We start from the raw sequence: 11,860 nt of genomic DNA, 5'->3' as shown, positions 1-11,860 counted from the left end.
ATATATAGTAGTTAAAATTAATATTATGCATATACTATCATGAAATATATGTCGTATATACGACATATATGCAGTACGAGCGTATACATGTAGTAGGGTACGCTAAGGATGTATACGTATAGGTGTATATATATAACTGAAGCAACCATTAGTATTAATATGGAAAAGAATTCAGGGTAAAAAGAAAAAAAAATCTTTAGTTCTGGTTGATGATATCAACCGGGACTAAACAAGGTCTTTAGTCCCGGGTGAATGACCTGGGACTAAATGGAGGCTTTTAGTCTCAAAGATTAGTTCTAGTTGGATTTTTAAGATATATGAGCCTATCCAACGGAACTTATGACTGTTTTTCCATCGATGAACAACAATAAAGCACAATGAGGACGTGGAACGTGTGCCGGAAGCTTGAAGGCAGGATGATCTTGATGATAGGATGATCCTGGAATAATCTCCATATGACGATGCACCGCACCATATCGTAGCTCGTAGAGGCTCCTAGATTCCGAGGGCAATGCGTTGTTCTCGGTTTAGACGGCCTTTTAGCACCGCCAAATTCTTCTTTTAGAAAGAGAATCGGCTTGACTTATCTCTCTATATCCTGCTAAAAATAAGCAATACTCCAAAACGATAAAGTTGTTTCCGCGGAAAAAGAAGGAGAAGGAGATAAAAGCCGGTCGAGTTTACTGAAATGACGTGGGATCGCGTCAAGCCTTATCTCATCACTCATCAGTCATCAAAGAAGGTTGGTTGTTGCACCTAAACCCGGTTTAAACCGAAAGAATCCAAAAACGGGGAGGAGTCTCTAGGGGGCGCCTCCGAGCCGCTCGGTGAGCCGTCGGATTCCCCCCATCACCCCCAAACGGACGGCTGGCACGGGAGCCCAACAGCGTCACGGCTTCGCCCACCAAACGCCGCTCCTGGCTGGCAGGCGGGCCCCGCACTCCCCCCAATCCAGATGGAAACGAAAACGAGCGGCTGCGGCTGATGTGTGCACCCCCCGCGCGGCTCGCGGAGGTCCGAGTAAGCGGGCCCCACACCGCCCTCCCGCCCTTTCGACGCGCGCGCGCCGTGGGCGAGGAGGTGAGGTCACGCCGCGGTGTGCCTCCGTGGACCCGGTCCGTACGGGGTACACTCCGCAGACCCCCTCGGATACTATACGGCGCGGTCCTGGGCCTAGTGCACCGGGTTCACGAGACCGTCCACCGCGACGGGGACGGACGGGAGAGTGGAGAGGGAGGGAGGGGCTTGGCCCGATTCGCGCGGCCCGGCCACGGAACGAGCGACTTGGGTTGGGGAGGAAAAGGTGTTTTTGTTTCACGAAAGAGGCAAAAACAAAAGCCAGTAACGGAAACCCTAATGCTCCCAAATCCCCAATCCCACCCGGAATCGCTATTTAATGTTCCTGTTCTTCCCCCTCCGATCCGATGTCCACAGCAGCTGCGCGCCCCCCGCGGCGATCGAACCACCCCTGCTCCCGGCGCGCACCGCCGGGGAGGAGAAATTTTTTTCCGGCGCTTCTAGCTAGTAGGCCGGCGACGCCATGAGGAAGAAGCTGGACACCCGCTTCCCCGCTGTAAGATTCATCCGAGATCGTGTGACCGGTTTAAATTCTTGTATGTTGATGATCCCTGTATGTATGCGCGCGCGGATGCATGGTATGTGTGTGTGCCTGTGCTGTGCATGTGGTTTGTTTGAATTTCTGATGGCGAGGTTGCGTTGCCTATGATTTCCCTTTTTGTTTTCCTTCCAAAAAAAGGTTTGCCCGTGATTTTACTGGATCGGTGTGTGCTCTGAGATCGTGGTGTGCGTGGATGTTTTTTTAATAACTTGGTTATGGTTTGTTCGGCACATACATCAGGATATTTCGGTGTTTGCTTGGTGAATATGCTGTAGATCTAACCAATCGATTTTTAGAAAAATCCTGGAATGTCTAGGTTTTTTTTTTCTGCTCTCAGCATTTTCGTGGTATGTTTTTGGCATGGATCAGGTTGGCCTCGGGGGGTTCTTGATTTAAGGACTGAGAGAGAGAGAAAAAAATTTGGTGCCCAGATGCATTAAGTGTTTACAAATATTCTTTTAGGATGTTCATTAAGTCTTGTTCATTTAATCATCATCGATTGTGAACAAATGACAATATTTGTTCTTCTTGTTGATTTAATCATCATCGATTGTGAATAAATGACATTATTTGTTCTAGACCTATGGTGGTTGATAGCGTGGGTTAGCAGCTTAGATTTGTGAGAATTCCAGTTTTTTTATACTATCTGATTCCAACCATGGTATAGTCATTTGTTATGATATCTATGCATTTATAAATTTTAAATATCTAGGCAGCATAAATCTGCTTCACATGGAATTCCACATGTGATGCATAAATCACTGCATTTGGGATGCATTCCTCGCTAGTATTTGCTCTGAAATACAAATTGTGTATGTTTCTCCATCTGCTAGGATTGATGTTTATAACCTCATGTAGCTAGTAGACAAATTATGCTCTGGTGAAGAGACTTCCGGCACTGTTTCTGGCGCCATGAGGAAGAAGCTGGATACCCACTTTTCCGCTGTAAGATTCATCTTAGATCGTGTGCGATCAGTTTAAATTCTTGCGCATATCTGCAGGTGTACATGATATGTATGCCTCTATTGTGCATATGGTTATTTGAATTCCTGTTGGTGAGGTTTGCTTATGATTTCTATTATCTTAAAAAAAATTGCCTGTGATTTTACTAGAATTTTTGTGCTCTGAGATTGTGGTATGCATAGATGTGCTTTTAATAAACTTTGTAATGGTTTGTTCCTTACATACATCAGGATATTTTGGGGTTTGGTTGGTGAATGGGCTGTACGTCTAAACAGTCGATTTGTAGGAATCCTTGGAATGTCTAGGTCGTTTTATCTGCTCCTGCTGTTGATGATACTCCAAAGTATGGATCAGGTTGCCTTGTGGGTGGGGTACTGGGGTGGGGTTGAGACTTATGCACACTTGAACTCTCGGATGATTCATGATTTGTTAATGATTTAAGGAATGGATAGAAAAAAAATATTGGTGGCCCAGATGCATTAAGAGTTTACCAAGCATTCTTTTTGGATGCCCGTTAAGTTAATACTGTAGTGGATTTAATCTTCATTGGTTGTGAACAAATGGCATTATTATTTTCTGTTAATAGTATGCAGTCAATAATGCAAGTCCTTTGTTCTAGACCTAGTTGATGTCATGGATTAGAAGCTTATACCATCTGATTCTAAGCATGGTATAATCACATGTTGTAATATCCATCCGAGAGAAATTCCATATTCATCATTTATTTGTCAGCGGTCTTTTATCAGTGTGCACATTTGTAGATTTTAATATTTAGGCAGTATGCTCCTGCGTTACATGGAATTCCACATTTGATGCATCAATCACTGCATTCAGGATGCATTACTTACTTGCATTTGCTCTGGGAAATGTATTGTATATCTTTCTCCATCTGCTAGTACTTATGTCCATAACCTTATGTAGCAAGTGAGCAAGTTATATGCACCAGTTTCATTTTTGTGTTAGAGGTACAATGGTTGGGGCACTTGGGCTATAGTATGGGGCGATCACAATTATGAACACTGCTTCAAGTAACTTCTTGATGATATCCTTGAGTTGATCTAATCTCGGCTTATTATGTTATGACATATAGCCTCGGATTAAGAAGATTATGCAAGCAGATGAAGATGTCGGCAAGATTGCTCTAGCTGTGCCTGTTTTAGTGTGTAAGTTCCTCTTAAATTCTTAGGAATACATGCATTGTAGCTTACCATACTATGATGTTATAATTGTTAGTCATGTAGTTCTTCAATAATCAAAAATCACTATGGAATGAATCTTTTTCCCGCGATATTGTGCTTCTGTTATACTATAATTCATTGGGCTTTAATTTAAGAGACTATAAGGACAAAACACGTGCAGTTAAACTACATTTTTCATGTAAAGCGTGTATTTTTCATGCTATGCATTGATGTGTTACTTCATCAGAAGTGGAAATAATTGATGTTCTGATTATGACATTGGTGCCAAATATTTTTATGTAATGTCAGGCATTCTCTTTGGAAGCTTGAAGTATTTAATTTATTAATGTCGGCAAAACACCACAGCTCTCTATTGTATCCAGAATTGTGTTGGTGAAGTTCGATACTACTATAGTCTCTAGCTATCAGTCTTCATTACTACATATTATTTTGAGGAAGTAATACAGCAACAAGCTTAAATCTGGTCCATGTTTCCATTTGGTAGTGATTGTAGGAATTAGACAGGCCTACTGTTAGAAATTGTACACGTCCATATCTATTCTCTTATTTATTGTTTTCTCTTCCTCTGCATGTACTTTGTTAATTGAAATTTTCGTGCAAGTTACTTTAGCAAAGTAACACTGAACTTGTCTTGTCATTTCATCTAGCTTATATCTTACAGTCTTTCTTCTATATCGATACAATTTCTTCTGGGATTGTCTACATTTTGTTCAAGTTCATCTCATGTCCATGTCTCCAATGTCCATGATTTGCAGCCAAAGCTTTGGAGCTATTTCTGCAAGATTTATGTGATAGGACATATGATATTACAATTCGAAAGGGGGTCAAGACTGTGGGTTCTTCCCATTTGTAAGTACACTTGATCTTGTTTCTTGTCATACAGAGTATGGGCATAATTTTTCTTTTTGACCTACGGAGGGAGGAAACGACAAGTTACAGGAAATGTGTTTAGTGCATAACACTGCTTGACTGTCATTGAAGAAAGCGTAGTAGCATTTACCTGCTTTCCATTTTGGTGGGTTTTTTTTGGTCGTACATTGATTTCAACTTGCATGTTGACTAGTCTAGGTGTCTCTTTCCAGAAGATCACAATCTCGTATTTATGTTATGCATGTAGGCTATAATACAATTGGTCAATAAACTTTAGGAGTGATCTATATATCGGTATTGGCAAATGATTTTACACAATGCTTTGGCTGGAGTATCTAGTCTGGACATTCCATTCCATTCCAAGCTAAACTGTTGGGGGTTTATCTGATGACCTGTGTAGTTCAGGGTTCATCATAATGTTGTTTGAATCCTGGAAATTCTTTCTTATTGCAGAGATATGTAATGCTCCTAGTGTAGTTGGTTATAGGTTGCTTTATGTCAATATATGGAGAAAAACTGAACTTATTTCCTGGAATACATGTTATTGGTTCATCATTTTCCTCATTGAGTGTTTTGCTTAATGTGTTCAGGAAACAGTGCATACAAACGTACAATGTCTATGATTTCTTGAGGGAAGTAGTCAGCAAAGTTCCAGACACTGGTACATCTGATGCTATTGCTGATGATAAGCTTGGCAAAAGAAGGTAATTTAATCTATCATGTAGTTAATATGGTTCTTATGTGTACAAGTCTCTTCTACAGAATGTTAACAAATGTCAACTTGTCATCAGGAAAGCTGAAGAAGATGGAAGTGAGGAGGAATTAAAGAGGACAAGAAATGTTAGTCACTATTATCCACGAGTTTGTGTTGATGTTGCATATTTCGCAGTTCTCATGTGTTTTCTTGATAAGTTGGCGAAATTGCCAATTTCATCCCTCAAGGTTTGCCAGATGCTCAATTTTGTCTCTAAACTTCCAAATCGACCATCCCAAGACTTTTTGGGGGGCTCAAACTTGTCTTTGCTCCAATGTGGCATGCCTCGTTGTGTGTCTAGTCAGCCCTGAACATCCTTGGATGTGTCCATCACATGTGAAATATCTCTTTACCCTTGTTTTGTTCAAGTGCTAAAGAAATGTTTTCAACAATCTCCCACCAAAGAGGTCGCCGTATACATTTCTTTAGTAATGGAACAAAACAAGGGTAGATGACTCAACAAAGGATGCCCAGCACGGAATAGCCACCACAACTAGGCATGCTACGTTGGCGCAAGGATATATTTAAGCTGAAAAGGAAAGTTTAAGGGCTGGATTGGTCAGTTGGAAAAAGTTCAGTGACAACAGACCTCATGCACAACTTGAGGGATAAAGTGGACTATTTCGCCTAACATTTTAAGTATTTATAATAGAATGTAATTTCCCTCTGACGTGTCCTTGATATTTCACTTATATGGTCAAATACGATAATCCCACCTTCTATTAGACCTTACTTTTTGAGCTCTTTTTGCTGATCCAAGTTGCTTGTGTGCAGGAGGCAGAAAGCCATACAAGCAATGGTAGAGGCCGTGGGAGGGGTCGTGGGAGAGGTCGCCGTGGTGGACGTGGAGCTTGGAAGGAGGTTGTCATAACTCATGAACAATTTGTGGAGAACCAATCTAGCAAGCCAGCTGGCCTAAAGGTGGAGATAGCAGATGAGGTCCCAGATGCAACTGAAGCAAAGGAGGCTACACCAGTGAGCAGTGCCAGGGCTTCCATCAGGAACATTGACTTAAATTTGGATCCAGCTGAAGAAGATGATGAGGTTGCAGTGCCACCCGAAGCCCAGCCATCAGCTCCTGCAACTGATCCAGCTGCAGCCAATTTAGGACTGACTGCTCCAGCAACTAGTTCAGCTGCTGCTAATTTAGGACTGACTACCCCAGCAACTAGTTCAGCTGCAACCACCGCAGGGCCATCTGTTCCTGGGCTGAATGAAGGAGCAAAACTCAAGGACTTGCTGGGTGGTTGGGAGTTGCCTGACATGAACAAGATGGACATGGACCCCGTACAGTTTGCTTTGTCGTCGAACCATAAATTGGACGACGATGAGGATTATGACAATGAAGACTAGCTCAGCTTTTAGCTCCAGAGGTGGATAAGTAGGACAACAGGATAATTGTAGGTTAACTCTGTAGCAATTCTCTTGTATCATGTGTATAGTAGCCCGCTGAAGCTGCAGATGTAGTTTTAGAATATGCCAGGGGTTAAAGTCGGGCGACTATAATGCCCCAAAGTTAGATTCGCTCGACAGCTAGTGTTTTGGCAGACAGGTTCGCCGGTTGTACATTCCTGTTGCTCCCCGGTTTAATGTTAGTTATGCTTATATGCTTATCGATGTTGAAAATGCTGTCGGTGGGAGTTTATCTCATCAACTGCTGGATGTAAGAGTGACCTGACTAACAGATCTGCTACTGCTTTGGAGGAACAGTGTGATCCGAATTTGGTGACAATTGAAGCAACAGTGGCAAGAAAAGGTACAAGGCTTTCATATTTCTTGTAGCGCAGCGCATTGCATTTTACAGGAGTCAATATGTGAAATACATCTGGTAAGGAGCTGGTTTATTCATCATACAATACTTTTCCAGTGATGTGTATGCAGCTAAATTCTTCGACTGCTGTGCTCCAGCCCCCAGCGACAAGCTTGCGCCTTCAGGGAAAAGCATATCACACTGGAAGATGGTACCTTCTGCCTGAAACATCACAAGGAAAAAGTTGAGCAGTGGTCGCCATGTGTTGCTATTTGCTACTACAGTTTTTGTAGAACAATTTCTTGCTATTGGTACTACAGGTTTTCTGGGAGTATTTCTTGTGCTAGACGCGTGAAAAAAAAATCCTGTACCTCATGCGGCCGCGGCGTCCCCGACGGGCTCGAAGCTCTGGAGCTGCTTGAAGTTCTCCCAGAGCTTCTCCCAGACCTTGGCCTCGTACATCTTCTTGGCGCCGCCGGCCTCCCTCACCTCGACGGTGAAGTGGTGCATGGTCCCGGCCACCACCTGCTGCCTCACCTTCACCAGCCTCTCGAACTCCAGCATCGCGTTCTGCGCGCACGATACGGGTCAGGCATGCGTGTGCAAGCATCGGTGACAAACTCCGGCGATCGATCTCAAAGGTGATCTAGGCGAAATTAAGGGGGATGTGCTCCTTACGGTCTTGGTGTTGTGCTCGGCGACGGCGAAGCGCGCGAGCTCGATGGCCCCGAGGTCGTTCTCGCGCCCCGCCGGCGCGTCCCGGACGTCGCCCACCATCCCGACTCGACTGGCCATCGCTGCTCCTGTCCGGGCGGGAGGAGGCTTGAACCGTGGGGAGACGAGACGGGGACGGGGTGACGCCGCCGGCCAGTACCAACTACGGAGCGAGGTGCGCGCGTGCAGCGAACTGAAGTGGAGGGCGAGGCGGGGGCGCGTCTTATAGGCGGCTACGGGGACGGAACAGAGCAAATGAGCAATAGGAAACGCGAAGGCCACCGTGTGCCGGACGATGCGAATACGGCGATGGGGACCCGCACGAGCGACTGGTTGGGCGTCGGGACGGAGGGATTCTGCGTCGTTGATGGCTACGCGTTGGCGATGCTTTGCGAGGAAGCAAAGTGGTGTGGCGAAGGAACCGGCGCCGTTGGTATGCTTTGGCTCCGTGGACTCACTGGACGCGGAGTGAAATGATTCTCCTAGTGGTGCTAGGGAAGGAATTGCGTGACCATGGGTGCCGAATCGAATAAGGGCGATATGGGCACATGGCAGTCCGGTTCACACAGTTGTGCTTGGGCTATACCAGGGAATTTTCGTTACTTCGGAACATTCCGTCTCTGTTGGGCATTGGAGTGTCGGACACGAGCTATTGACGTTGGCCGCCTAACAGCAGAGAAGTCGATATGACGAGAAGTGCTCTCCTTGGGGCCTCGTTCCACATTGTTTATCTCATCAGTTTTGGGCACCGTCTTGTTCCTGGTTACCTGATGGAGTGCTCCCGCACCCTGCTTCTGACCCGCACCGAAGAGGCGAGCAACTCCAAGAATATCTACCTATTATCTTAATACAATAGTGCTAAAAGAAATCGTCACGTTCACCGAGAGAGTTTAGAAATTCCCACGTTAATCGAAAAAAAAGAAGAATATAGACCGTTGGATTTTATGATCATTTAACTGTCCAGGTTGACAAAAAGATAATTCACCACGGTTAGAGTCCATGCCAAATACAATTGACAAAAAAGTTAATCGCCATGTCAATATGTGATAAGTGAGAAAAAACACTACCGTTTATTTCATTAGCCTAAATTTAGTGGTCAAGATCTATCAAAAGGTATGGAAAGGAAATTCAAATAAATACGCACTGCAACATATTAAAACATGGTTGCAGTCAACCTAGATGCTAACACGGTTAGGGCAAGTACATTGCTACACGTCAGCGGTCTCATAGGTCGTCTCATGCAGTGCCATGTAGGATTTTTGATGATGTGGAGGAGAGAGAGCGAGGAGAGAGAAAGAGGTCGTTGCTTCGCGAAACAACTGCCTCATGAGCTAAATTGTAGGACTACGAGACAACTTAACAACCATTGTACGAGTTATTGTTGCCATGCAACTCATAATATTTTATTTTTCTTATGCACAAATTAAGAAATTATATACCACTACCAGACAACTTATAGGACGACCTATTGTACGGGTTGCCTGTTGAATCGTCTCAAGATTATGTGTTAATGCATGAGATCACCTATTAGACGACACCAATGTACTTGCCCTTAGAGAGGAAAAACAAATGATGTGGAATTAGCTTGTGAAATCGTGGATGGCGAGAAGTGACGGTCCGTGATGCTGAGAGTGGGGATGCGTCGCTGAAGGTAACAAATTCGCAAATGTCACCTTCAGCGCGTGCAACCCACGAGCGCAGCTGGCCCATCCCCACGCCGCCGCCACCTTCGTCTCCGGCCGCACTCGCCCCCGCGCCCCCCTCCAACATCGTATCCGGCGACTCCTGTCGTCGGATTTGGTGGCCCCTCCCCCCGCGCGCGCTAACCTGACTCCGCCGCGACTCTCCCGTCGCCTCCACAACTCACGGCCGGCAGTCCGCCGCCTTGCCGCCTCGCCCCGCAACCCGCCTCTGCCCCTACGGCCCCCACCCCTTTCTAAGGTCGGAGGCCATTAGACCTTCCCGGCAGCCCTGAAACCAAAGCCCTAACCCTAGCGGCGCTGGCGACGAGCGAACAGTGGAGGAAGAGGAACGAGGGAAAGGAGGAAGATGGGGGTACTCAGAAACCCACACACGATGGCACAGAAGGCGACACACGACTATTTTGTCGCGTATGCGACATATAGCCACGGCGATGGTAGAGACATGCATCTTGGCCCTATGGTTCCGCATGCACATCATGGAAACAAAGCGTAGGTGAGGCAGGGGACACATGAAAGTTGTGGGGGCTTTACTTAGAAGGTCTCGCTGATTACCTATATTAATCCCTGGATCAGTAGGCTAATACAATTCTTGGCACAAATTAGTATCATAACAATAAAAGATGCATATGAGGTTTTGTCGATATCTAGGATTTGGTTGGGCGGCATATCGGCTAGACTAGGTTTACATATGAGGTTTGGACCGGGTAGCATAATGGTTGGGTTTTATCAATATCTAAGGTTTGATTTGGGCGGCATATCGGCTAGGTTGGGTCGATATGTGTGGTTTGAATTGAGCGGCACAACGGCTGGGTCTGAACAATATTTTAAGATTTTGGATGCGCGGCACTACGGCTAGATGGAGTTAAGGATTAGGATTTTAGTCGGGTAGCATCCCGACTGGGTTTTGGAATAGGCTTTGGGTAAGAATAGATGCTAGGTTGTGGGAGAGGATTTCAAGGCTAGAAAACTTGTACGACAGGCTCGGCTTCGACCCTACGGTAGTAGGAGCTGGTCAAGTTTCCTTATCTTGGGTAGGGGTGGAACTTGAGAGCTTGTACGATAGTTGGTCTATCCTGGTACTAGGGGATAGTACACATGGCTATAGACGCAGTCGGGCAAGATCAAGTGGAATAGAAGCTGGAGAGCTTGTACAACAGACACCACTTCGACCTGCCCCAATACTAGGGGGTAGCACACATGGCAATGGGTGGGGCTGGTACAAGATCAGGCAGATGCATGGTAGTGATAGGGGTTAGCAGCAATAATAGGGTAGCGAGGAACAGTCAGCTGAGTGATGTTACAGTCGCGGGTAATAGTGGCTAAAGGCCGCACGGCACACTCGACTTCAACCCGGCCCGGCACCTAGGGGTTAGGGCACGGCGATAGGGGGAAGCGGTGCAGCATTTTTCCTTAAAAAAAGTTGGGATTCTAAGACCTGAGTGAAATTTGGTGTACACGTAATAGGGCTTTTCCATTATATGAGAGAATGGTAATTTGGAAAAGGGGCTATATGGGATGAACTATAGAAAATAAATACATGGATGGGCTTATAATATTTTGTAGTATTTTTGGAGAATTTTGGGGAACTTTAGGAACAGGGAAGGTCTCTAAGTAAAAGTCTGTGTGCACTTACCGGGTGCGCGTAGCATTTTTGAAGAGCTAGAATGGGACGCCTATAAAAGAGAAAAAGTGCCGTGCGCCGGGCCTACGAGCTGGTGGACCCAGTGCCGTGTAGGTCCGCGGTCCACTGGACCAAGGAGGGCCAGGCGGGGGTGTGACGGAGGGAGGGGGTAACGCCATCACCCCCGGGTGGGACCCGCTTGGCGGCATGGGAGGGAGCAGGTGTACGGAGGGACGCCGGGGGCAAACGGCGCCCCGGTCGTCTTCCACCTCTCGCCTACCCGCCATGGGAGGAGCGCGGATGAGCTCGGGAGCTCCCCGATCTTGGAGCGCCGGCCACCCCGAGTCAAGCGGAGGGCATGGGGAGCAAGAGGAGAACGCGGGCGACCGGTTCTAATGGTTGGGGAGGGAGAGGGAGAAGGGAGAGGCGCGGCCACCAGGGGATGGTGGCGCTGCCCACCTCGGGGATGTGGAGCTCCGGTGAAGGGGTAGCGCTCTATTTATAGGCGCGGGGAAGAGCGGTGCGGCCCCCACGTCGCATCGGGAGGATGAGGATGACCGGTTGCCGTAGCGATGAAGAAAGGGAGAGGGGGAACATACGGCTGCCGGCGGGGATAAGGATGGCCGGTAGCATCAACGGTGGCCGGGGTGAGGTGGCGGAGAGGATAA

General features: G+C 46.5%; 2 protein-coding genes across 4 annotated transcripts; one reads left to right on the top strand and one right to left on the bottom strand.

Moving 5' to 3' along the window:
- The first annotated feature begins 1,275 nt into the window (after positions 1–1,275).
- On the top strand, positions 1,276–7,017 carry LOC101770120 (dr1-associated corepressor). Of its 3 annotated transcripts, none has more exons than XM_004961588.2 (7): positions 1,276–1,573; positions 2,477–2,563; positions 3,672–3,744; positions 4,536–4,629; positions 5,241–5,354; positions 5,442–5,490; positions 6,179–7,017. In XM_004961588.2, exons 1-7 carry the CDS (start codon positions 1,541–1,543, stop codon positions 6,755–6,757), a joined length of 1,029 nt encoding a protein of 342 aa, XP_004961645.1. In that variant the 5' UTR covers positions 1,276–1,540; the 3' UTR covers positions 6,758–7,017. The 3 variants fall into 3 exon arrangements, with proteins under 3 accessions (XP_004961645.1, XP_022681105.1, XP_004961646.1); XM_022825370.1 differs by having other exon boundaries at positions 2,452–2,563; XM_004961589.2 differs by lacking the exon at positions 2,477–2,563.
- A 131-nt stretch (positions 7,018–7,148) lies between these two features.
- Positions 7,149–8,087, bottom strand: LOC101769711 (cysteine proteinase inhibitor). Its single transcript, XM_004961587.4, has 3 exons — positions 7,833–8,087; positions 7,526–7,724; positions 7,149–7,376 (listed from the first exon to the last, which is right to left on the bottom strand). The coding sequence occupies exons 1-2, from the start codon at positions 7,947–7,949 to the stop codon at positions 7,527–7,529; spliced, it is 315 nt and encodes a 104-aa protein (XP_004961644.1). The 5' UTR covers positions 7,950–8,087; the 3' UTR covers positions 7,149–7,376; position 7,526.
- Between the last annotated feature and the right edge of the window lie 3,773 nt (positions 8,088–11,860).

The sequence above is a fragment of the Setaria italica genome, chromosome III (genome assembly GCF_000263155.2).
Source record: "Setaria italica strain Yugu1 chromosome III, Setaria_italica_v2.0, whole genome shotgun sequence".
In the NCBI taxonomy this organism is placed as follows: domain Eukaryota; kingdom Viridiplantae; phylum Streptophyta; class Magnoliopsida; order Poales; family Poaceae; genus Setaria; species Setaria italica.
Note: the sequence above shows the minus strand (reverse complement) of the source record. Positions and strands in the feature narration are given on the sequence as shown.

Bases quoted from the DNA above. Each gene is read 5' to 3' on its own strand.
- LOC101770120 (XM_004961588.2), top strand. From the start codon at position 1,541: ATGAGGAAGAAGCTGGACACCCGCTTCCCCGCT. The intron at 1,574-2,476 runs GTAAGATTCATC...AACCTCATGTAG, and splicing joins TGGACACCCGCTTCCCCGCT to CTAGTAGACAAATTATGCTC. The intron at 5,355-5,441 runs GTAATTTAATCT...ACTTGTCATCAG, and splicing joins GATAAGCTTGGCAAAAGAAG to GAAAGCTGAAGAAGATGGAA.
- LOC101769711 (XM_004961587.4), bottom strand. From the start codon at position 7,949: ATGGCCAGTCGAGTCGGGATGGTGGGCGACGTCCGGGACGCGCCGGCG. The intron at 7,725-7,832 runs GTAAGGAGCACA...TCGTGCGCGCAG, and splicing joins CCGAGCACAACACCAAGACC to AACGCGATGCTGGAGTTCGA.